Source organism: Dipteris shenzhenensis, chromosome 9, assembly GCF_047967505.1.
Source record: "Dipteris shenzhenensis isolate YYH24624 ecotype China chromosome 9, Dip_SZ_1.0, whole genome shotgun sequence".
Lineage (NCBI taxonomy): Eukaryota > Viridiplantae > Streptophyta > Polypodiopsida > Gleicheniales > Dipteridaceae > Dipteris > Dipteris shenzhenensis.
The window spans coordinates 2,937,268-2,963,873 of record NC_141604.1 but is presented as its reverse complement, the minus strand read 5'-3'; the positions used below and the strand labels follow the sequence as shown (position 1 = coordinate 2,963,873).

At 46.4% G+C, this 26,606-nt stretch overlaps 1 protein-coding gene across 1 annotated transcript in view; it reads left to right on the top strand.

The window, feature by feature from the left end:
- OVA4 (Nucleotidylyl transferase superfamily protein) overlaps positions 1 to 26,606 on the top strand; it is a 121,662-nt gene that overhangs the window by 37,260 nt on the left and 57,796 nt on the right. The window contains exons 11-13 of the mRNA XM_087378923.1: positions 15,127 to 15,183; positions 15,292 to 15,338; positions 15,455 to 15,536. Of these exons, the coding sequence (XP_087235049.1) occupies positions 15,127 to 15,183; positions 15,292 to 15,338; positions 15,455 to 15,536 (186 nt within the window). The remainder of the gene's footprint in view (positions 1 to 15,126; positions 15,184 to 15,291; positions 15,339 to 15,454; positions 15,537 to 26,606) is intronic.

Sequence of the window (26,606 nt, the reverse complement as noted above, 5' to 3'; positions counted from 1 at the left end):
CCATCAATAACCAATGTATGTGCAATTACAGCAGAAGAGCATAAAACATCATGTCTGTCACTGTCACTGTCCTCTGCTGCAACATTCACTGCATCCAAGTCATCTGCCTTGGCCTTGCCTTTGCCTTTGCTTCCACTGCCTGCATCCTTTGTCTCAGCCTTCTTGGCTTTCTGATCCCGTATAAACTTGAAGCAGTTAGACTTCACATGTCCCTTCTTGCCACAGTAAAAGCATTCAATATCCTTTTTGCCACGGGACTGACTGCGGGATTTGGACTTGCCAGCAGATCGCCCCTTCTGCTGAGTCCTACCTCTTTCCTGTACTTGCAAAGCATTGGAAGACTTGCTGTCCATATTATTCTTTCTGCTCATCTCCTCCATAAGGAGAGAGCTCTCCACATCAGCATACATAAGAGTGACATTTGAATTTGACATAGTGGTCTTGAAAGTGTCCCAACTCTCAGGGAGGGTACACAACAAGAAAGTAGCCTTGAACTCCTCATCAAGGTTCAATCCCTGTGCAATAAGCTGTGTAAAGATGGCATTGAACTCACTCAAGTGTGAGGTCATAGCTGTACCTTCCTTCATGCGAAGGTCGACAAGCTTCTTCAACCAATAAACCTTGCTGGCTGAACTCTTTTGGGCATACAACTCTTCTAGCCTCTGCCATAGGCCATAAGAGGTCTTTTCAGCCTGAACATTGAACACAAGAGAATCAGTGAGAGTAAGCATAATAGCAGCCCTTGCAGACAAATCAAGCTCTTCCCACTCATCATCTGCCATCCCAGATGGCTTGACACCCTTCACCCTTATGGTCTTGGAAATTTTCTTTAGCAGAAGTACATTCAAACACTGTTCTGCCCATAATGCATAATTGTGTGCCCCTTCCAATTTCTTTATGTTCAGTATTGAAGATTTACTTTCCCCTGATGCCATATCAGATAAGGAAAGTGCCTGACTCCCTGTAAGTAAAAAATGACTAAATAAAATTCTGATTTCTGAGAAAACCTGCTCTATCAAGAGCCAGGAGCACTCACAATAGTGCTGTTTTTACTGTCAAAAAATCTGGAGCAAAACAGAAAATTTTCCCTCCAGTCACTGTACCTTTTGACACACTGTACCGTGCTCAAATAGGCATAAAACAGTAACTACAGAATCCTGCAGCTGTTCCACAAGTGCTTTATCAGTGCATCATCAGCTGACGAAGCACAAAACACTGCTGTCCTGGACACTTCTCCCACCTCAGATGAGGTATTGCACTGATTTTATATGCATAAACCACTTGTCATACATTGTTTGGTCCACTGAAAAAGGCTCCAAACACCTCAGCCTGTCACAAACCTGCAACAAAGTATGGGACAAATCCCAAACAATCACCCTTCTGCCAAGGGGATAAAAGGCATCTGAAGTTCTCAAACAGTAACTCAAGTGCTCACAAGCAAAATCTGGGCAAAAGCCCCTTGATTTGACACCTGTACCAAGTGAAAAAACACCCTCAACACTGAGGTAGCATACAAAATACAGCGCTCTCCTGGCACTTTCATGTGACAATGTAATGCATAAACGGCCCTGTGTACACAATAACAACACAGATCCCAACGTACAAACACTGAAGAGAAAATCTTTTGAGCACTGTCAACGATGGACAGTTAGGGACCGAGTAAACTCGATGCGCCCTGGCCAAGCGTGGCTCAACTGAGATTTTCAAAGTGTCGTACACAGAATGTGACCTGCAAGAAATGTCACTGAGTACACTGCGGAAACAAGACCAATGTGGGCACCCTGGCTCCACACTGCCTCAAGGCATACACTGCATACACTTCCAGGCAAAAGCCCTATGAAATTGTCACCCGAAAACTGAGATTTGCACTCAGCAAAAGCATACAAGCCCTCTGCAAATTAAGGCATCTGACCTCCCCGAAACAAAATAACTGTGCAACCACCACACACTGTGGCACTAGTCACCTCAAGCACGAGGGACACGAGTGTACTTGCTGTACCTCACACACACAGTTTAGAACTGAAAAAATTCCGGGAATGAAGAGCAGAGTGCTCTCTCTTTTCCTTCTTCCCCAAAAAACAAATCTGTGCCTGCTATACCTTCTGTACCTGCACAGGGTACCTGCTGTACCCTGTACCTGCGAGGACACGGATCCCAAAAAACAAATGTCGAAGGTCTTGCACGCGTCCTCGCCCGCTGAAGGAGGTCGGCTGCCTGTGTGCAGTCGGCTGTTGCTGGTCACGTGACCCTACAGCCGGTACGACGGCCTGTACGGATTTCGTACAGCCGGTACGGTTGGCTGTACTGGTCGCTCCGGTACGGCTGCCCGTGTGCAGCCTGGGTGCGCGCCGGTGCTGCGCGCTGGCTGCGCCCGCCTGGTAGCGGGTAGCGGGTAGCAGCAGCTAGCTGCTGCTGCTCGCGCGCGACCTGCGCGCGGCTGCTCCTGCACGCTGCTGCCGCGCCCGCTCGCTACTGCGCGCCCGCTCGCTGCTGCGCGCCCGCTCGCTGCTGCGCGCCCGCTCGCTGCTGCCGCGCACGAGGCCCGAGGGGAGAGGGAGGGGTAGACCGGAGTGGAGAGGGAGAGGTAGAGGCTCTGATATCACTTGTGAGGGAAAGAGAGAGGGAGTGGAACAAAGGAGACAGAGAGAGGGAGACACAAGAAGTGTGGGTGTGTAAAAAGTGTTGAGCCACACCACAAACTCAAGAGTTTTATTAGGATTAGGGATTCACCCTATGACTGTCTTAAGACAGTCATAGGGGTCATAACTTTTAAAAGGGTGGCAATGTGCCTTTACCCCAACACTGTGGTCGTTGGGTCGGGGTCTTTGTCACGTCTGCAGCTAGAGTTTGGACGATCAATATCACTCGATGGGAAGAACTCTGTGATCTTGCTTTGAGAGCTGTTTGGTGGTGTGGCTAAGCCTCGTCGCCTGAGTAAGCACTCTCTGTGTTGGACCCCCTCGTGAATGAAGGCCGCGAGGCATCTCTGATCTGGGTAGGCGAGGAATCTGGAAAGGAGCCCGAAGCCGTCTCTGAAGAGACAGTGGTAGCGACCTCGGATCTCATAGTACACTGGGCACCTAAAAATAAAATGCAACCTCCTCCGACTCAACCTCCTGACAGTCGCACAATGTGCATATGCGATGCTCCCTAGGGATCCCCTTTGCTCTGCTGCTCTCTATGCGGAGGCGGTGTGATGATACCCGAAATTGTCCGATAGCGATCCTTAGTGAGTGAGGCATGTGAAGCTCAGTGTACCCCGGTGGTGTGATGAATCCCTCCTCTGAAATACGAAGACAGTGATCTCTGTAGAAGCTCAGCTTCAGTGGAAGCTCCCTCGGCTCCAACCAGGTCCTAAAGGTGTGTAGCTTCAGGAGATTCTCTCGAATGACCTGGTTGGTGTGTGGCTTGATCGGGATGGTGGGTGGGAGTACCGGGGGGGCATCCAAAGTGTACTGAAAAGGAGGTATCCTATCGATGTGAAACCCCAGTCTAACAAACCATCTGTGAGTCCGTGCATACCAGCCTCGCTCGTCTCCCTCTGCTGCCAACCTCATGGAGGAATCGAGAGCCAACCATGGCAATCTCTGTCTCCTTGATGTGCAGTCCCCATATGATCTCACTAGGTGCAGACATGTGATGGTTTGAAGGCTACATCTAGTTGGAGTGGAGAAGCACCAAACTTGGCATGTATGATATGATGTGGTACAGATGGTTTCCCCCAGATCATCTATGAGAGCATCAGGATCTGTGGCGCTCCGCCCATGTCCACTCTATATCTGACATGTCAGGTCCCCAACAAGGGCTGCCATACATACCGGCTGGTCGGACCAAGGAGTCGAAGAGAAGAGAGGGTCCTGGAAGTGGGAGTGGAAGCATTGTCTCTTTAGCCGAGCCAGTGAGGCATATCCCTTGCTCAATCTGGCCTGCATCGCTGGTCTCATCGTGAAGATCGGGCGGGAGAATGACCCCCAAGTAAGTGTATGAGGATATGATCTCAATTGGTGACCCACCGAAAGTGAACTGCTTCCAGTGCATGTTTGCTCGAGAGGTGTTAAAGATCATGACCTTGGTCTTGCCAAGGTTGACCTCCAAATCATGGGATAAACAAAAAGCCTGCAGTGCATCCAGCTGTCGCTAGAGACCCTCTGTTGTGGATGACAAGAGTGCCACGTCATCTGCATAAAGAAGAATCCTGATGATGATCTCGGCAAGTGAGCAACCGGTCCCTCTGAAAGCCCCCATGAAAGTCTCAAGCTCATCGATGTAGAGGCCAAACAGGGTTGGTGATAAGGGGCAACCCTGTTTGACCCCTATGGTGCTCAAGATCTCATTTGTCCAACCTGCGCCTGTCCGAACTCGGCTTGAGACTCTATCATAAAGTGCCATGACTGGCTAGATGATCTCCTGGTCAAAACCAAGTGCTTGTAGGCGTGTGATGAGTCGAGCTCGAGGTACTGTGTCAAATGCTTTGCGGAAATCCACAAAGCAGCAATATACCCTCTCCTTCCGTGATCTGGCCTCCTCTATGACACTCTTGAGTGTGAGTATGTGATCCATAGTCCCATGGTCTCGCCTGAAACTGGCCTGACCCTCTGCTCTAAGCCCTCTCATCTCTACGGACAGGTTGACGGACGCATCCAATACTGTTGCATAGATCTTGGATATCACATGTCCAATCATGATAGTCCTGTAGTTACTCGGGTCCATGGGATCCCCTGCCTTGTGGATGGGGGTGATGGTGTTGAGTGTCTAAGTGCGGGGAAAGCCAAGGCAAACAGCGTCATTGAATAGCTTTGCTAGGATTGGGGCTAACGTGTCGATCCCATACGCGATAAACTCAATGCATAGCCCCTTGTGGTCCTTAGCTCCGGCCATTGTGTAGTTTCAATGTCATGTCCTTGACTCCCCCTCTGGTGAACAACGTGTAAGTGGTGGGGTGAGGTGTGTATGAGATCTGGAGTAGACTGGTGTGGGACATCATAAAGATGGCGTGCATACGTGTGCCAAACTCTCGTGTCGGTGAGGGGTGATGGAGACCTACGCTCAAGGAATCTCCGCCAAAATTCCTTAGAGTTGTTGCTATATAAGATGTTCAGCAACTCCTCCTCATTTCGACGAAGAAATGCCTGCTTCTTCCGACGCACGAGACGTCGGTACTTGTGTACCGTGTGGAACCAAGAGATGGTGGTCAGTGGACCGTGTGGGGAAAGACTTGGAGGGCAGCCTCGTGGAGTGTGCGACTAATCAGGGCAGCACGGTGCTCTATGAGTGGTATGTGATCGATGTAGGTTAGGAGTCTATTTAGGCGTCCAGAGTAGGCATGGGAGAGGCTGTGATCAAAGTGTATGTCGTGGTAGGTGTTGTGCGTCATGTGTGGTGTGTGTGGTGGGCTAAGCGTGAGGTGGTGATAGTGAAGAATAGGTATGAGTGATCAGCTCCTGGAGGGAGTGGTGCTACGGTGAAGTCGGTGATACGTGAGGTGAAGGTAGGGGATCTCATGATGTAATCTACTACACTAGTGCCCCCCCCATGTGGGAAGCAAGTAAAACCACCTGAGGAGGGCCATAGGTCAAGCCCATTGTAGATGATGAGATCATGCATCCTGCCCAAGCCAAGGAGCGTGTGTCCATATGGTGTAACAGGTCCTTATCAGTCCGATGAGATCCTGGTCATACATGCTCCGTCTAGGTCCATGTCTGGTAGCATGATAGAGTCGTCTCGGAAGTCCAAGAGTGGTGCCTGGCGTTGAAGTCCCCAACAAGGAGAACTTCCCCGCGAGCTGAAAGGTCTAGGATATCCGGATGTAAGGGTGCATATGGCGATGTCTCACTCTCCTCTCGCGCAACTCTGGCGAAGTGGGATGTGTCTGGCAGGAAGTAGCATACTGCTATGAAAAGGTCACGAGTGGCCGTGCGTCGGATCTGGATCCACATGAATCGGGAGTGTGCGTCCTTCCTCTCAATAGAGATGGCTCCAGTGAGGGAAGACTTGTATAATATTGCGACCCCGCCTGATCCTCGAACTCCTCCTGTATCCCCGTCTCATCCCTGAAGGCCGACTCGCATGGCTGACTCCCATGTGTAGCCATTGACTATCGGTAGTGGATGCTCTGGGCTCTGGTGTGTCTCCGTGTAAAAGACTATGTCTCGTCCTGTGTAAGATTTCGAGAAGTTCCCTGGGTCTGACCGTAAGGTACCATTACAGTTTAGAATGGTGTAGGCTAGGGTCTCGGAAACCTGAGTCTCATAGGCCCCGTCCCTCTAGGGGGCACGGGTGGGAGCTCGACGAGTGCCGGTCAACATCCTACCATCTCGGACCAGGGTCCATTTTTCCTCCTTGCGGGCAACATCCCGGTGCTGGAGAAAAACTCGTCGCTCCTCAATCTGTAGTGGTGTCAAATCCTCATCCATGGACAGGGTGGGATGCTCTCGTAGAGCGGCTCGATGTCAGAGTGTCGCTAGTCGAGCATGTGAATCTTTGAAGTCGGATGACTAGGGGCTGCTCTCGGTTGGGGTCTCTCCCAACACGCCATGCTCCCTCTATGCCGTGGTCGGGGACCCCCATGGTGGTGGTCACAAAGGTGATCGCCTCCTCCATGGGCATCGTCGTGGTGCTGGTGTTGTCTCGCGTGATCCCTCGTATCCGGATGTTGAGGGTCTTCGAAGCCCTCTGCTGCTGCTCTTGTATGGCGGCTGAAACGGTTGCCTTTGCGGGCTCTCGTTTCGCCACGTCCACCCATCTAGTCGTCTCTGCTATAGCTGATTGTATCGTGGCTATTTGTGCCTCCATCTCTGTGACTGGAGTCCCTCCAGGTGCTGCTCTCAGGGTCCCGAGCTCCTCTCGGAGCTGTGTGATGTCGTGTCTGAGCCCTTGGATAAGGGTGCCCTGCTCATGTATAATGCGGGCCTGCTCTTGGGTGTATCGGGCCTGCTCCTGAGTGTAATGTGTCAGATCTGCTTGACAGGCCCGAATGCTGTGTATCTTAGCCAATAGGGAGTCCCAAGCATCTGGTGGGGATCTAAGATATCCTGGTCCGGGTGGGAACTAGATCTCGAGAGGGGTTGGAATAAAGGTGGGCTGCTGAGGTTGTACTGAGGGTGGGGACAAGGTGATCTGGGCGGGGGAGTGGTGTGTAGGAGTAGCGAGGCCGGACGAGGCGATGAAGGGTGGTTGATTGAGAGGTAGAGGGGATACGAGGGAGAAGTACTGTGGAGCCGTGGTTGATGGGGCTAGTGATGGGAGGAGAGGGGGAGGGGAGAGGTGGCGTAGATGAGGCAAATGTAGATGATGGTGGCGAAGTGGTGGTGGTAATCATAGAGGTCGAGGTTGTGGTGAGCGGCATGGGCATCGGGTGGGTCCCTTTCTTGTGGGCCGCGGTGCTGTCCACTGTCAAACTGCTCCGATTGCTGTGTTTGTTGAGAGAGAGAGAGAGATATAAAGAAATATATAGTAATATCCGCAGGAGGCCTCGTGGGCCTACGCGACAAAGTATGGAATCAAGTAACTCATACAGACCACTGTGGGCCGGGGCAAAGGGCTCACTAAGGCCCTTGTTGAGTACTAAAATGCTATACTAGTACAAAATAGCAAGAAAGTAGCAAAATAGCATGAGAGTGGCATGAAAATATCAAGTGCTTAGAGCTAGAGTCCCAAGTGCATGAACCGGCTCCACGTATTTAGGCTCCATGATGGCTCTCTGATGAGATGCAAAGAGCTCACGTATCTGCATCTGTAGGGTGGTCTTCCATGGTGGTGGAGGGCGTTGTCTCCTCTATCTCTGGATCTGATGGGCTATGTCAAGGGTGATGCCTCGCCTCGGTCGATCTCCCCTAAGGAGAGTTGAAATAGGTCAAACCTTGATCGTGTGTGCTCTGGTCGCCTGTCATGCTGTGTACAGTCTTTGTGTCCCTCGCCTAGTAGTGCTGTGTCAGCTCTCTCCACTGGTCCATATATCTCTCATGTCGTCTAGCTCCTCTTCCTCTATCCCAGAGTGTCCTGGGGTTGAGTCAAATGCATAGAAATCCGTGACCTATCTCTGTGCTCGGTCTACCTCGGTACCTTGTGGTGCGGTGGTCCCATCCTCGTGCTTTGTAATATGTCATAGTAGTGTCTCCCTGTGTCGTCGCATCTCCATCAGGTAGAGCCCAATACAGACCTGGTCCTGGAAGTGGATCAGTTGTGAGAGTGGGCCAAAGCCGCACCCCTCCTGAAAAAGGCAGTGGTAGCGCCCTTGGATCTCATAGTAGGCTGGGTAGACATATAGAAAGTGCTCCTCTATCTCGACCCCCCCATTGTGCACAACCTGCAAGTCCGTTGCTCTCTGGGTATGCGTGCATCTCTCCCTGTCGCGATCCTCAGCTGATGGGATGAGATCCGCATCTGTCCGATGGCAATCCTGAGTGCGTGTGAGACTCCTCTGTCCTCGAGATACTTAGGTCTGATGATGAGCCCATCTTCCGATACTCTCAAAAAGTGGTCATAGTAGAGCTGGGTCTTGTTGGGGAACTCTTGGTCCCCTCCCCTAGTGCGAGATGTGTGGAGCTGGAGGAGATCTAACCTTATGATGCGGTTAATCTCATCTCGTGGGATCTACTCAGGCGGTGCATCCATGCTATACTGGAACGGGGGAAGCCGATCCATCTGAATGCTGTGACTGGCAAACCATGCGGTGACGCGTGCAAACCATGCTGTACCTACCCCACTCTCAGCTAGTCTTATGGAGGACTCTAGTGCCAGCCTCGGAAGTCTCTTGCGAGGTAGGTCCCAAACTCTGTGTAGGAAAGTCATTGCCTGAAAAATCGCATCAACCTGGAGAGGGGTCATGGAAAACTCTTCCTGAACTATCTGATGGGGGACCAAGGCTTACTCCGAATCATCCTAGAGCCCATAATCACGTGTAGCCACTCGAATCTCTTCCATTCTGCTGCTGAAATATCACACCCTCAAAAGGTGCCGCATACATGGCGGTTGGCCTCACTAGAGTGTCGAGAAGCCAACACTTCGTCGGGGGCTCCCCCCAAACCTCGGACACCATTGTCTCTCCTGGTCTCCTTCCTGTGAGATGACTCCCATGTATATCCTGTCATGGTGGGCAGTCCTCTCTCGGGGCTCTCATGTGTCTTAGTGTAGAAGACCATGTCTCTGTCAGTGTATGTCTCCGGAAACCATCTGGATCAGACCAGAGTGTGCCATTGCAATTCCACACTGCAATTCTCAGTCCACTTTGTGTCCCTTTGGCCCGACACTGTCATAATTCACCCTCTTCGTTCTCTTCCTTTTCTTGCTTCTCCCCCCGGTCCAGATCTCCTCTCTCTCATCTCTCTTGGATGATCACCCTACCATATTTGTATGCAGCCCATTTCCCTTCTTCTCTCGCTGCCATGACGTGTACCATACCATCCCTCCGGTGTTCCTGCTGTATGAGGGTGAGGTCATCGTCCAGGTAGATCCGGGTTCCTTTCAAGGTCACCCTTGTGCTCATGAGGGTCATGGCTGTTCGGAGCTTCATCACAAGTGGCCTTGTGAGTGCATCGGGCTTGCCAACCCTCCAAGCTGTCTCACGTGTCAGGCTCACACCCATTTTGGTGAACAAAGCATCTGCGTCTGCCATAGGAGTATCTCCTACTGTGAGGCCTCGGACTAAGGCATTTAGGGCTTTACTGTTTCTCCTTTTATCCTCCTCTAGAGCATCTGAAATGAACGCTTTCTTGGGTACAGCAGTACCTTTCTTGACCACATTGCTCCATTCCAAGATTGCAGCCTCTCCTTTCTTGATTTTCTGGGTGAATTCAGCATGTTTACCCTTCATAGTGTCTTGCAAGAATGCCAAGCCTTTTTTGAGTTTTTCATTCTCAGATTTCAGTTCATTTATGATCTTGCATCCTTCTTCTGAAGTCCTCTTTGCCCCTTTGAGTTGCTTCATTTGTTCCCTAATGATGTTCAGCTCCTCGTGTAGGGATGGCTCAAGCTCCCCTTCATCTCCGTATGTGTTTGCTTTCAATTTTGCATTTTTGTCTTGAAGACTAATCACCTGAGCTTCCAAGCTCTCTATCTTGGATGTAAGAAGAATGTTTTTCACGTCCATATCCCGCATCATATCCATCTGCATTTCCCTATTCGTTTTGCCCATTTTGCATGCCTTTCTTCTTGCCATCCCTTCATGTTGTCATTCATTTGAGCACGTATGTTTGAAAGCTCATCCTTCTTGTATTCTTCCAGTTTCTTTTGTAAGCATTTAATTTCAGCATCTTGTAGCTTACATACCTCTTTGATAGTAGATAGGCATGCTTTGACATTCCCATCCTCTACTTTCTGGCGTTTGGTCCAAATTACGCTGTATTTTTTGTCCTTGTCCCCTCTGGTTTTCTGGTCGGGTGAGCTTTCCACAGCCTCTCTTTTTTCTCTGATTTTTACTGATTTTTCTGCTCTTTGGATTGCCCACCACCTAAGGTCTGCCCATAGCAAGTCTTTCTTGATTTGATTCTTGATTTTTGCAGGTCAGGAGCTGGTTGGAGCAGAGCTATAGGGCTGGTCGAGGCATGAGGGCTGTAAGGGCTGTGAACCCTGTCTTGGTCAGAGACCTTGTCTTGGCTAGACAGGGACTGTTGGCAGCCCCTTGACGTTGGCGGGCCTGGAGCAGCCTTGAGCTAGAGCTAGAGCGGGGGGGCCTGCATTGCGGGGGTGGCGCGATAGAGAGGCGTAGCAGATGGCGGGGGTGGCGCAACAGGTGGTGGGGGGTGGCGCAGCAGCTTCAGGTGGCCCGATGGCATGTTACCAGCCGCGCAGCAGCAGGGAGCCCACACGGGGGCTAGGAGGCAGCCCACAGGGGCTGAGATTGATCGCGCAGGCCCAATAGCCTGTTACCAGCCGCGCAGCAGCAGGGAGTCCATGCGGGGGGGCTATGAGACAGCCCACGGGGTCCGAGATTGATCACGTAGGGTAGGAGGCAGCCCACAGGGGCCTAGAGGGGCTCTGAGAGAGAGAGAGAGAGAGAGAGAGAGAGAGAGAGAGAGAGAGAGAGGTAGAAGTAGAATTTATTATCGTCCTCGGGGGGCCAAAAATGACCCATGGGACCTAATCCTGAGAGAGAGAGAGAGAGAGAGAGAGAGAGAGAGAGAGAGAGAGAGAGAGAGAGAGAGAGAAGTAGAAGTAGAATTTATTATCGTCCTCGGGGGGCCAAAAATGACCCATGGGACCTAATCCTCAGTACAAAAAAAATCTCCTCCGATGTGGAAGGGTCAAGAGTTTTCAAGTTCTTGACGGTACAAAAAAAGACGAGTGACAAAAGACCCCAATGCTGCTGCTCTCTCTCTCTCTCTCTCAGCCCGCGGGGGCCTAGAGGGGCTGAGAGAGAGAGAGAGAGAGAGAGAGAGAGAGAGAGATTAACGTCCACGGGAGGCCTCGCGGGCCTATGGAACAAAAGTGCGAAAACAAAGTAAACTCATACAAGCCACTGTGGGCTGGGGCGAAGGGCTCGCTAAGGCTCTCGTTGAGTACTAGAAAACACATAAGCTGAAATACTAATGTAGTACATCATATCAAGTCAAGCTAGAGAAGCCAAATAGTGTGTAACATGAGTGAGGCATGTCAGGCACTCAGGGCTAATGCTCCAGGAACATGATCTGGCTCCATGTATCCAGGCTCCGTGATAGCTCTCTAGTGTGACACAAAGAGCTCACGTATCTGCATCTGTCTACAAAGAAAGTGCTCCTTGGTCTCAACCTAACCCATCGTGCATAGCATACAAGTCCGCTGCTCTCTGGGTATGCCTGTAGCTCTCCTTGCCTCAATCCTCAACTGATGGGATGAGACTCGCATCTGTCCAATGGCAATCCTCAGTGCATGTGAGACTCCTCTGTCCTCAAGATACTGGGGTCTGATGATGAGGCCATTCTCCGATACTCTCAAGAAATGGTTATAGTAGACCTGGGTCTTGGCGGGGAACTCCTGGTCTCCCCCCAAAGTTCGAAGTGTGTGAAGTTGGAGGAGGTCTAACCGTATGATGCGGTTAATCTCATCTCGCGGAATCAACTCGGGGGGTGAATCTCATCTGTACTGAAAGGGGGGAGCCTGTCCATCTGAATGCCATGACTGGCGAACCAAGTAGAGACGCGTGCATACCATGCTGTATCAAACGCACTCTCTACTAGTCGGATAGAGGATTCCAATGCTAGTCTCTGTAGCCTCTCACGGGGAAGGTCCCAGACTCTATGAAGGAAGGTCATTGTCTGAAAGGTGGCATTGATCTGAAGAGGGGTCATAGCAAACTCTGCCTGTACTATCTGATGGGGGACTGAGGGCTTACTACGAATCATTTTGGATCCCATGATTATTTGTAGCCGCTCAAATCTCTTTCACTTTGCTGCTGAAATATCACACCCCTAGAACGGTGCTGCATACATGGCAGTTGGTCTCACTAGGGTGTTGAAACGCCAGCACTTCGTCGGTGGGTCTTGGACGTGCGCCTGGAAACACTGTCGCTCTAGCCGGGCCAAAGCACCATATCCTTGTGTGAGGCGAGAGAGAGAGAGAGAGAGAGAGAGAGAGTCTATTAACGTCCACGGGAGACCAAGAGGTCTATGGGACAACATGAAAGCCATCTAGTACATTAGCTTAGGGAGGGCGCAGGGCAGCTCCCAAGGAGTGCAAAAGCAGCTCCATTTATTTAGAGAGTACCTATATTGTAGCCTAGATAAAACATACACACATATATATAGTTGGCCTTACATCAGTTTAAGATTGAGAGTCTTTTGGTTTAGATTTAAACTCTCTAATGAGTGCTATCCCGTCCCGGTAGACTGCCCATTTACCATCCTTCCTGGCAGCCCGAACCTTTGCTAATTCCTTTGCCTTATCCTTCAGTTGAGCCTTGGTGAGTTCGTCGGTTATCCATATCTTCGTCCCTTTCAGCTTGTGAGATTGTCGTAGAACTTTTATACGTATGTCTCGTGAGTTGAACGTAATGATAGCATGGCCATTACGTTGACCGATATGAACTACTCGAGCTTCACCGTCATCATCTGGATTGTGAGGATTGTCATTGGCATTTGCTGTCCAGTCAACAGTAGGCATGGCTGTTTGGACATGTGCTAAGGTATCACTAAAAGATTCATCTTCCTTATACCATCCATCTGGAAGCCCCCCAATTCTGATTTTCAAAGCATTATCCTTTCTAGCTGCATGTTCTTTAATCTCTTCCTGAATATCAGCTTTGTTGGCCTTTGCATCAAACTCCACAGTCACTTCTTGCTTGGCTGTCTGCATTTCAGTATGAACTAGATTCTTGACTGCAGAGACTAGTTGGGGGGTAGGGGGGGAAGCATTGCATGACTTTATAACCTCGTCAATGACTTCCTTCTTACCAGGTCCTTCCAAGACTTGAATTCTAGCTATGGCATCCGTTAGCTGCATCCTCAGCTCTCTCACTTGATCCTGTAGGAAGTAAATTTGTTCATGATATCCAAGAATTGGTCGGTCAAAAAGACCACCTCGTTCATATATATGTGCATACGGGGAAGGTGTCCTGGCTGCCACTGTGGAGTATCTGCTTTGTTATTGGAGGCTGCTGGAGTGGAAGGGGTTTTTGAAGAGGAGGAAGGTAGGCTGGGCGGGCCATGCTTTGCTGGCCATATCTCTTGTTACCCCTTGGCTGAGCTAACCCCCTAGTTGGGCTGGGGTTTCAGCCCAGCTAGGAGCGGCTACGGGAGGGGGGGAGCGGAGAGGCTACGGGAAAGGGGGTGGAGAGGCTACGGGGAGGGGGGGAGCGGAGAGGAGCAGAGAGGCTGAGAGAGAGAGAGAGAGAGAGAGAGATGATATGATATGATTGTATTAACGTCCTTGTGAGCCCCTTTAGGATCTATGGGACAGTGATCACTATCAACAGGTAGTGATTGTTTACATCCATTGAAAGAAAATAGCATAAATAAAAGCAGAAATGTGCTATGCAGTGAGTGCTTGTTGTGCTAGGCTGTGTGCTAGACCAAGTACTTTGTTGCGATATTCTAAAATTTCCTTTATGTAGTTGCCTAGCTCTTTGGCTGCCCACTCCAGTAGGGATTTCAGGTTGCTTCTATTGCTCCCATAACATTCTCTGATTTGTGCATATGCTCGACATGTTAGGAGTACATGCTGCTCATTTTCTACTTCTCCCGTGGGGCAGATTTTACATACTCTTTCCTCTCTTGGTGCCCTCGGTCTTTCCCATCTTCCCCTCTCCACCTCGAGATCATGTGAGCTGGTTCTGATTTTACAGATTAAATGTCTTTTAAATATTGATGTCTTCCCCGAGGTATTTCTGCATTCCATAGCTGTCCATCGGATTGATTTCCTGCTTATAAAACTGCATTTTTGCTCCCGATTCTTGCCATAGCTTCTGTAGCATTCTCTGCGTCACTAACTCCTTGATTTCACATGCATCTTCGGGGATGTCAGCAGCGGTTATACCCCATAATTCCATCCATTTTGATTTCCTGCTTATAAAACTGCATTTTTGCTCCCGATTCTTGCCATAGCTTCTGTAGCATTCTCTGCGTCACTAACTCCTTGATTTCACATGCATCTTCGGGGATATCAGCAGTGGTTATACCCCATAATTCCATCCATTTCAGCCCCTCTTTGTGCCATCCAGCGATTCACGTAGCTTCCATTGTTTTGTGTGGTATCCTATTGGCGTCCATCTTTCCAACTTTGTTGAGGTATGCCATGAATTGGCACAATGCCTCTCCTTCGAGAGGTATCATACCTGTCTCAGCCAACAAGATGGGGTATGGTGTTTGTGCTTTCACCCCTAACTCCCCTAAGAGAAATCGTTTATGCAAAGTCTCTATTCGGTTCCAGTAGGCCCTGGAGAGCCCAGGTGCCCAGGCTGGACAAGGACCACTGTTTGTACGAGCATGGTATACAAAAACTTTCTCCTTAGTTGCTTCTATTAGTGCTCTAAGCATGTTTTGGTGTATGCAAGATGTCACTATTGTACAGCTTGAGTCACATTTTTGTTTACCTATGCTGGTGTCCAGAGAACAAGTATTGAAGCCCTTTGTGGTTCCTACAAGTTTTGTATATGAGCTCTTTCAGATTGGGATTCAGTTACTGATAGGTGATGATTTTTTGTGTGATTTTGTGAAGATGTCAAAGTCAGCACCCTCAGACCTCTCAAGGATCAACTTGCTTGATGATCCAGATGTAAGTAGTAAGTTTATACTCTTTCAGCTTTGTATGTTCTTGTTGGAATTCCTTTATTTCAATTCTAGTCTGGTTAGAATTTCTGATATAATTTGTTTTGTGTTGCAGACTATAGTACACAAAATCAAACGGTGTAAAACTGACTCTTTTCTGGGGTATGCTTGTTCATTTTAAAAACATGCTAGCTCAGATTTGGTTTCACATAGTGTTAAGGATGTCTATGTTGAAAGAGTGTAGAAAAAAAGGTTCTTAGATGCAATCTTTTGTGCAGAATGGAATTTGACAATGTAGAACGACCAGAATGTAACAATCTATTGTCTGTATATCAAGCAATTACTAGAAAAACAAAAGAGGTTTGATTTTTACCATTTTGTTTTATTAAGGATAATAGTTGTTGCTTTGTCATTGGCTAAAAAGTTCATCTCATATGAGTATCTTCTTAAACTGTCATTAGACAATTTTAATAAAGTTGTGAAAAACAAAAAGGAGAGGATGCTTTTCCTTTTATCGATGTGGACATGTTGAAATATGGTTAGGGTACTATAGATGGTGGTGGGATCACATATATATGGTGCTACAAAGGCAATGTTCGGAAAGCCTATCTTAAAAGCAGATGCAATATTTTTGCAAGTGTTTTCTTTCTAGTGACTGATAATATATTTTTGTCAAATTGTGACTTGTCCATCATGCTCTCTCAAAATCTCCTTTGTTGTAGAGTTCCAAAAAGAGAGAAGGGAAATTTGGTTAGTCCAAAATAGATGGTTTGCAATTAGATGTAAACATAATAACTGAGACTTTCAGACCTTGAAAATGTAAAACACTCAAACCTCATGAATTCTGATGATTCAGTGTTTCATGTGAGCACTGGAGGAGAAGAAACTGGATCAAGGGAGAAGCGATACAAATTATGAGACTTAATTGATTTTTCAATGTCCTTGGAAATATGATAATCAAATTTCCTATATAAAGTAGGAGTCCAATGGCCAGAAAGGAATTCAAACTGCAAATTGTAGACTAGGGCAACTATTACAAAGTACACCCAATAGAACAAAACCCTAGGAAAGGGTGTCCTAGTAGTACCTAGTGTACTAACCATATGTCCCGACTGCCTATATCTAGGCCTACAAGGCACATACCAAGGAATATAAGGCACCAATGGGTAGCCCATGGGATGGCCTACAAACCCCCCTCCATGGTATGGGCTGAAATATCCTGGACATGTATGAGAATACTTGAAGAACTAATGTTATGGTTGCACATGTCCATCCTGTATGGATATAGCAACCTATGACTGTACAAAGCATAACAGATCAAGTTACAAAAGGTACTAAGTTCAAAGCTTGCCAGAAAGCTTCAAACTTGGTCGAGGAAGAGCTTTTGCAAAGAGATCTGCCAAGTTGTCTTCACCGGGAACATAAAACAATTGAATATCACCTGTTGACAATCTCTCTCTGACATAATGATAATAAACCTCAATATGCTTTGTGTGGGCATGGAAAATTGGATTCCGTGCAACAGCCAAAGCACTCTGACTATCAGTGAAGATGACAATAGGAGCTGTTTGACATACATGAAGATTTGCAAGTAGCACGCGGAGCGAAACACACTCCACTGTAGCTGTAAAAGCTGCTTTGTACTTAGTCTCACAGCTAGAAGTAGCAATTGTAGTCTGCTTCTTGCTGAACCAAGAGATGCATGAAGTACCAAGCATGAAACAGATGCCACTATGTGACACACGGGTGGCGGAATAGCCAGCCCAATCACTATAGTGAATCCATGCATGACAAGTGAAGAATTGGCCTGTAGAGAAGGCTTGAATGCTGAGTGTCTTTGAGATACCTGAAGACACGCTTCCCGGCTTGCCAATAGTGTGTAGAGGGGCTGTGAGACAACATAGTGAAGATCTGGCCTGGTATGGCATAAGTAAATCAAACAACCAACTGCTTGTTGATAGAGAGTGATATCACATGCACCATTGCCATCCTCAGATGAGAAATGAAAACGAGGCTCTAATGGTGTGGATACTGGCTTGCAATTCTCAAACTGAAAACGTTGCAAAAGCTGTCCAATGTACTTGGGTTGTGACATCAAAATACCCTCACTGCTAGCAAATTGAATGCCCAGATAATAATGCAAAGGACCAAGATCTGACATAGCAAATGTCTTCTGCAAGTCAAGCTTAAAAGCTGCAATTTGCTCAGCATGGGCCCCAGTAACAAGCATGTCATCCACATAGAGTACTAAAATCAGTAAATCTGTCCCACTCTTACGGATGTAAAGGGTAGCCTCTGTAGGGCTTTTCTACAAGCCAAGACTTAGTAAATGAGCATGGATTCTTGTATACCAAGCTCGGGGTGCTTGCTTCAATCCACAAAGGGCTTTCTTCAACCAGTATACCTTCCATTTAGAACCTTCAACGTCCAAGCCATGAGGTTGGGTAACATAGACTTCCTCTTGCAAGTGCCCGTGAAGAAATGCGGTCTTAATATCAAGCTGATGTACCTCCCAGTGAAAGTGGGCAGCAAAGGCAATAACAATCTTGATAGTGGTGATCTTGGAAGTGGGGGCAAAAGTTTCTTCAAAGTCAAGGCCTGTTGCTGTGCATAGCCCTTTGCAACAAGATGGGCTTTATAACGGTCCGCTGAACCATCAGCTTTCCGTTTAACATTGTATATCCACTTAGTTCCAATGGCATTCTTGCTAGGAGGCAAGTCACTCAATTCCAAAGTGTTATTCTGATGGATTGAATCCAATTCAGCTTTCATGGCTTGCAACCGACAATCAGTTTGAAAGGCATCCTTATGGCATAATGGCTCTTCATTGCATGCTGTAGCAACCAATGCAAAAGCAACCAAATTAGCATGTGCTTTTCTAAAAGCTGCTCTAGTATGGGCTAGCAGAGGAGCACCTTCTTTGCTATCTTTGAGAGTGTCAAACAACCAATGGGCAAGTCTTTTGGGCTCCTGAATTTAAGCTCTCTTGGTCAATTGCCCTGTGCATAATATCCTGATAAGTTGGAGGCATATCAGGCTGCTTGCATCTATTCAAAATATAATTTGCACACATGACTACATCCTTGTTAGGCTTTGAGCATACACCTGGCCATCTCCATGACTGATCTATTCTTCCTTTTAGCCACGGGATTCTGCTGCTGAGTGTAAGCACAGTGCATTGATGATGTATGCCTTGTGAGGCCAACTAATCAGCAAATTCTTTTGGCATGTATTCACCCCCCCTGTCTGTATTAATGTTGGCAATTTTCAGCCCACTTTCATTCTCTACCAAGGCAATGAAATGTCCGAAATATGCAAAAACTTTAGATTTGGATTTCAAAGCAAAAATACATTAAAATTTTCCAATAGCTGCAACGTGCATGGGACCACAAACGTCACTATGAATCAAATACAACTTGTGAGGTGCACCGACTATCCCATCCTTGGGAAATGCAATACGGTGCATTTTTCCAAGTAAACATACTTCACAGGCATGCTTTGAAGGCCTATGCAACTTAGAAAGATCAACAACCATATCTTCTTTATGCAACTTTACCAAAGCTCCGAGTTGAGGTGTCCAAACCTCCCATACCATAAATGAGAATCTGCCATGGTAGAAGCATGAACAACATAAGCATCTGCATCTACAAGTTCAGCATCATACAAGCAATGAAATGTGGCAAAATATTGTGTGGAAGTAGCAATCTTTGTTCTTTCTATCCTCTCTCGGTTCGTTTTGATTATCAGAAGAAATCTGCTGTTGCTCTTCGTCAGATGAAGCTAGTAGATGCTGTTATCTATGAAATTTGAAATCTATCTTGGTGATTATCTGCTGCGAATCGAAGATCCAGGCTGCGTTTCTATCAGCAGTGATTCGTTTTTAGGATTTCAAGGCTGATTACCAGTTTGTTTTTAGGGTTTTTGGTCTGGTTTCACATTTAGGTTCTGGTTGGCATAGATAGAGCTTCCTGTGAAGCTCAGTTTCTATCAAGACCTTCCCATTTCTAAGGAGGGATTCATTATCCCACCAGGGTACACCTAGATTCACCTACCACACTCACTTAGGATTGCCATTGGACATTTTCGTGTGTCATTGCACCGTGCTTGGCCGCTTTCATTCACGAGGCTGTCTGACATAGGTAGTGTCTCTTCAGATCATGGAGACAAGAGCGAGGGGCCTTACCTTAGAGTATGATCACAGAGTTCTTCCAGTCGGAGCATGTTGCCCCCCGGCCACATATAGCAGGAGAGGCAGGGACCTCAAGATTGAGATGAGGCACATTTGACAAAGGACAGACATGCAGATCACACTCACCGACATTTCTTTCATTTGTAAATTTGGGGATGGCCGACGGGAGCTACTGTGGCGCTCGTCAGGTGTCAATAGCTACCAAGAGGGCACGACAGACATCTCATCTAGATAGCAGACAACGACCTATCATGGGCTTCTTGCCTATACTATCTAATCCATCATCGGATGTATCTTGATCTGTGATTAGACTGCCTACTCCATGGGGATTTTGATATCAAGGATGCTTTATGACTAGGGTGACATGTATGATGATATCATTGACTATGTCTACACAGTTTTCTCTAGGTAGTCATGGCACTTATGAGAGAATCTCCTAGCCATATTTTCACTGTCCTCTGTATACTATAGCTGCGGCTTTCTTGTATCCTCTTTCATGCTATATTTCATGCTTGCTCTTGTGTTTTGGGGCAGCAAACTGTGGTTTGCTGTTTCAAGAGAGGGGTATGTCACGGGGGCGTGAAATTCTAAGTACTTTAACGTACTACAAGACCATGACAACTTTGGTTTTAAAAGTCCAAGCGTGGGCTTAATAATATGTAATTAAACGTGGCATGGTGCCTAGCACATAAGCATAATTAATCCCTAGGCCCAAAGGCATTCTAAGGAATTAAAAGAGTGGTTGTTGGGAAATGATGATGTGGCATTTTTAATGGGCTCCCTAGAGGGCCATGTACCTTTAGTGGCCCCCTAGAGTTCCAGGTGGCTCTAGTGGCTTCTACATGCTCCTTTGCCATTCCTGGACCTTCCTGGGCCTTCTAAACTTCAGATGTGTGGTTTTCTCTCTCATCTTCTCCCTCCCTTTGTTGAGATTTTGGACTGGTTTTTCAGCCTCCTTTAGCTGAATACCGTTTTTCTTCATAACTCCTCACCCGTTTGGATTCCTCGACTTGCATTTGGCCTGATGGCTTCCCCTTTGCCTCCCCTTTGCAGTGATATGCTTTTCCCTCCGTATGTTTGGTAGAATGGGCAGAGCTGAGCACTTCTTTTGCTGGTCGAATTTGCAAAAGTGGCTTTTTCTGGACCTTTTTGCTTCTATAGCCTCTTGGGCCTCTCCTCTTGCAAAGCTACAGCTTTCTGTTGAATTTCGAGTGGTCCCAGGCGTTGGTTGACTGGTTTTTCTCAGTTTTGGAGGACTTTCCGACGATGAAACTTCTCCAAAACCTTCTCAATGCATTCCTCTCTGAAGCACGCTTCTTTTGAGCCCAAGAACTCTCACTTCTTCGCGACAGAAGTGCTTCTTTTCGCATTTTTCAGTGGAATTCTTATTGGTCGGCTCTTGTAAATGCTCTTTCTTCATGCCTTTGCACTCCTCGTTGGCTAAGAATGCAATTGGGCATTGGCTACTATGTCCTCTTGGTGATTGAGGACTTGGTTCGAGTTTTTAGGGCTTGGTGAGTTGTGATTTTGTTGCTGTAATTTCTTTTTGCCATAAGCTATTGGTTGGCCTCGTGTGCTGCCTCTTTCTTGGTTCACAGGTGCCCAGGCAGTGCTACATGAGTCATACTTTGGTTGGGTACTTTGCTGATTTTATTTTGGAGCTTTGAAAAGCTTTGTGAATGCCATCTGGAAACCACTCAAAGAGAGTGCAGCTGGGGTGCAGTGTGATTGCATTTGGACAGCCAATGGAATTGCACTCGGAAAAGAGAATGCCTTTGGGTTGAGCGTATGGGTTAAGTGCACTTATGTGATGGTGTTCTATGCTTGAAAGCCTGGCGAAGGCTCAATGAATTGGGGCTGCGTGCTCATTTGCAGGGAAGGTCTTCCGGATGCAACTTGTAATCATTTCACTGTGAAATATAAAGAAATACTGAAAGGGGCGCCACGGTGTTTGGGGCCAATCAGGTGCAGTTGTCTATGTTTGTTGAGCAGGGGCATTCTAGCCTCCATCCCTTTTTTAGTGGTTTTGTTTGTGAACAAATGGGTAAATGCCAAATGGTGATCATGCAATGGTTAATGGTTGTGATATATGCTTTGTGAGCTGTAAATAAGTGCTGAAGTGATTAAAGGTTTAGTTTCACTGCCCTCTGAGTGATTAGAGGCCGGTTTCATTGGTTCCATTGCTGGAATACCACACACTCTTTCTCAAGAGGTGGGCCTCGGTAGTTTGGTGGAAGGATATCTTTGCTGCACTTTTTGACAGCTGAATATTACAACCATAAACATGGCGAGTACCCATGAGAAAGAGAGCTCCACAACTCCTCAAAGGAGAAGGCAGGAAAGCCTTAATGATCCAGCTAGTGTACAACTGCAGGGAGCACAACAAATGCCTTTTGAGCAAGCCATACATGACGCTACAACTGAGCTCAACGGTGATACTAGTTCTAGCAGTGAGTCAGAGGATGCTACTATGTTGAATGCACAGCTTGCAAGTGCAGTGACTGCTTTGACTCAGCTGACTCAAAATTTGGCTAAGACTGTGCAAACAAATGCCAATGAGAAGAAGAAATCAAGTAAGCACAGGCACGGAAAGAGTGAGTACACACATGCATCAGCTTCTCATGGCGGACCGCACACTCATGCATCAGTTTCCCATGAGGGACAGCCATAAAAAATGACTCAGAAAGTGACTTCCAAGAGAGGAATCCCCCAAAAGAGCACTTGAGAAAGAGGTACAAAAAGTACAGCCAGTGCAACAGTATGAGCAGCCAGCACAAGGCCTTGGTTTGGGTACTTCTACTCCTCAAAATAATAATGTGTAGTCCATAAATGTGGCTCAGCCACCTCAGCCATATTTGAGGCAGCAATCTGAATATTTTGGTATAGATTCTATCTTTGATGCTATGTTGATTTCACCGCGAACTGGGCATAAGCCATGTATGACAATGTGGGAATGCAGCCAGGCATGCAAGCCACAGCATATGCTCCCATGCCTAATGTTCAGCCAAGCATGGCTCTCCCTAGTGAAGGGAATGCTGCAAAAATACAGCCATCTTTGGGATAGCCAATATCAAATGTATATAAAGAATTTAAGGATGGTGGTTCTCATGTGAAGTTTGAGACATATAATGGAGTACAGGACAGGTACAAAGCCCTCACATTCCTTCAACAGTTCGATGCTGCATTTCTTGGGGGTTTGTTTACAGAAGCATCCAAGATGAGGAAGGTTGCCACATTTTTGAAAGGCAATGCACTTAAGTGGTACACCAACCTTATGCTTCATGGAGATGCACCTGCTACTTGGTTGGAATTTAAGCAAGTGTTGTCTTCTACTTGGCTTACTCCAACTTTTGAAGTTGAAGTACTTTCACACTGGCATGACTTGTCATACAAACTTTGCAAGAATCTTGATGATTACACCCAGAGGTTTTGAGATGTTTTGCTGCCATTGAGCTCTTACAGGCATGTTTCTTTGAAAGAGCAAATAGAGAGGTACTGTTGTGGATTGCCTAGTGAGCTACGTGATTATTGCATCAAAACCAAGGTGGGTTCTATGTCTCAATTAATTGAGAATGCAAGGACAGCATATGCATGCATGCAGGAGAAGAATTTGGGCTTTATGGACAACAAGAAAGAAGACAACAAACGGGCTGCCAAACACCAGGATAAGGACATCAAATCTGAAAATAAAAATTATGACAAACGACCGTTTCAAAAGGGAGGAAAAGCCCAATTCAAAGTTGGTCAAAGGTGTGGACAGCCTAATAAACAGCCCCGTACTAAGTTATCTGATGAAGAGAAAAAGTTACTCATGGAGCAAAACAAATGTTTTATATGCAAAGGAGAGGGACACCGCTCTTATGATTGCCCATCCAAGAAAAGAGATAGGTCAGATGATGATAAGAATGGTGATAAACAGGCTGATCGGAAGGGCAAAAGGCCTAAACCTTCTGCAGGACTTCTTCCAGATGTGATTGGGAGTTTGCCACATGCACATGATGAAGAGGAAATGAAAAAGATTGAGATGTGCAGAGCATGGGGAAAAATCAGAAATCAGAATTGTTTGTTTTTCTTTGATTCTGGGGCAAAGGCAAATTTCATAACTCCTGATATGGCAGGATGGCTTGACATCAAGCCTGAGGAAATGGGGCCATCCGGCATGTGTGATATGGCCAAACCTGAACTCAACACACCTGTCACTCCTATCATTGGCAAGTTGAGGATGCATATCCAGGGATATCAGGATGCAAAGGACTTCTACATTATGCCTTTGCTAGAGTGTGATGCTTTGCTTGGAATGCCTTGGATGTACAGGGTGAGGGCTGATGTGCAGATGAGAAACAAGAAGATTTCTTTAACTCATAGAGGTAAAAATCATGTACTTGATGTAAAGTTGAAAGGGGAGTCCATCCCTGTAGTTTCAGCTTCTTGTATTTCCAATGTAATAAAGCGTCATATTTCAGCGTACTTGATTTTTGTCAAAGAGGACAGCCAACAAGTTCAGGAAGGCTCTACTCTTTCTGCTTTAGATAGAGAAAGGGCTGCTTTTATTTCAGATTTTCAGGATTGTTTCTCAAATGCACTTCCTCAAGAATTACCTCCCAAGAGGCCCGAGGATCATCGAATTGATATAATTCACCGCCTAATATACCTCCCTATCGTGTCAGTAAGGCACAACAAGAAGAGATAATGTCACAAGTGAAGGAACTCTTGGAAAATGAATTAATACAGCCAAGTAATTCTCCTTACTGTTCCCCTGTGTTGCTTGTGCAAAAGAAGGATGGCAGTTGGAGAATGTGTATTGATTATAAGGCTTTGAATAAAGTCACAATTAGGAACCGTTTTCCAATTTAATGCATTGATGATATATCGGATCGGTTGGAAGGTTCCTCAATGTTCAGTCGTATAGACCTTAAAATGGATACCATTAGATAAGGATACGGCCTGAAGATGTCTACAAGACTGCCTTCTGTACTTCATTTGGCTTATATGAGTTCCTTGTGATGCCTTTTGGTTTGACTAATGCACCTGCCACTTTCAATAGAATGATGGACATAATTTTTAGAGCACACAGAAAGTTTGTGGGCACTTTCTTCGAAGACATCATTGTGTTCTCTAAAAATGAGCAAGAGCACAGGAAACACCTCACTATTGTGTTTCAAGAGTTGAAAAGACACAAGCTGTTAATAAACACCAAGAAAAGTGAGTTCTTTATGCATGAGATTCATTTTCTCGGTCATATAGTGTCAAAGGATGGAGTCAAGATGGATCCTGCAAAAGTTGAGGCCATAAGGAGTTGGCTAATTCTGAAAAATCTGCATGAAGTCAGAAGCTTCCTTGGGTTGTGTTCATACTATCGGAGGTTTATAAAGTACTTTGCAGAAATTGCTTCTCCCTTGCATGCTTTACAGAAGAAAGCTGTATCGTTTCGGTGGGGACCAAACGAAAATGCAGCTTTTGAAGAGCTGAAGCAAAAGTTGTGTTCTGAACCCGTTATTATCTTGCCAGATCTTGCAAAACCCTTTGTTGTAACTTGTGATGCATGTGGGAACAGCATAGGAGGCACTTTGATGCAGGATGGCAGAGTGGTTGCATATGAGAGTAGAGTTCTCAAAGATGCTGAATTGTACTAGTAGACATACGAGAAGGAAATGTTAGCAGGGACACATGCTTTGACCACATGGAAACATTACCTGCTTGGAGCTGTTTTTTATGTGCAGACAGATCATCAGTCACTAAGATATTCTCACGCAGAGAAAATTATTTGAAAAGCACATGAGATGGGCTAACTTCCTCTCAATGTTTCATTTTCAAAATGTACATGTGCCAGGTAACAAAAATGTCGTGGCTGATGCACTTTCCAGGAAACCACAGCCTGAAGCAGTCTCCAAGAAACCCAGTGTTTCAGCAGTGAGCATTGCTTACAACAATGTGTTAGATGTGATGAAAGATCAGTATGTTAATGATGCTGATTTTTCAACTATTTATGATCAGCTTTTTGATGGTCAAAGGCATGATCACTATTTGTTGAAAGAGGGTTTCATTTTGATGCATGGGCGACTCTGTGTCACTGATCAGATGCAACAGAAAGTCATAATGGAAAGTCATGCTTCTCCATATGCAGGACATAGGGGAATTACAGCAACTTACAGAAGTGGAGCAATACTTTTATTGGCCATCTTTGAGGAAAGATGCGGAAGAATATGTGAGAACATGCATGGTTTGTCAGAAAGTAAAGTTTGACAGGCAGAAGGCACCTGGGTTGTTACACCCTTTGCCAATTCCGGATAGACCATGGCAAAGCATAGCTATGGATTTTGTGTTTGATCTTCCACGTACTCCTACTGGACATAATCGATTGTGGACAATAATTTGCAAGTTTAGCAAACAAGCCGACTTTGTGCCAGTAAGAAAGAAAATTATAGCAGATCAAATGGCCAAATTGTTTCTGCAGCATGTCTTCAAGTATCATGGGATGCCTGAATCCATAGTTAGTGATAGAGATCCGAGGATGACCAGCCTCTTTTGGACAATCAGCCCATATTTTCAAACAGCCCTCTCCAAAAGAGGCTGGTCATCCTCGGATCTCTATCATCCTCACTTGGTGATAGCCACTCTTTAAGTCTATCCTACTGAAAACTGAAGCTCCATTTAACTGATCGAGCACATCATCAATGCACGGACTAACTATGGATTCAGGCATCCCATGATACTTGAAGACATGCTGCAGAAACAATTTGGCCATTTGATCTGCTATAATTTTCTTTCTTTTGAAAATCGTCATCTTTTCACCCTCAGTCTGATGGACAATCGGAGTAGGAAAACTCTACCATCTTGGATATGTTTAAATGCTATGTCTCAGACCACAAAACCAAATGGGAGCATTATTTGCCTTTGTTGGAATATGCTTACAATAATATGGTGCACACATCCATAGGTAAAGCACCTTTTGAAATAGTGGAAGGTGCCAAGAAGATACCTCCCATTTTACATACAAAAGAGAAAATCTTCGAAGCTGATCGTTTTTTTGTGGAAAGCCTTGAAGAGGCTTACAAGAAGATCAAATATGCCTTGCAAAGAAGTCAAGACAAGCAGAAAAGAGCAGCAGATAAGCACGGCAAGGAATTGGTATTCACAGAAGGTGATTGGGCTTTGCTACGTTTTCAGATGGCAAGGCTGAAAAATAAGAAAGGCAAGGAAAGGTTGTACATAAATTTGAACATGCGTTACTATGGTCCTTT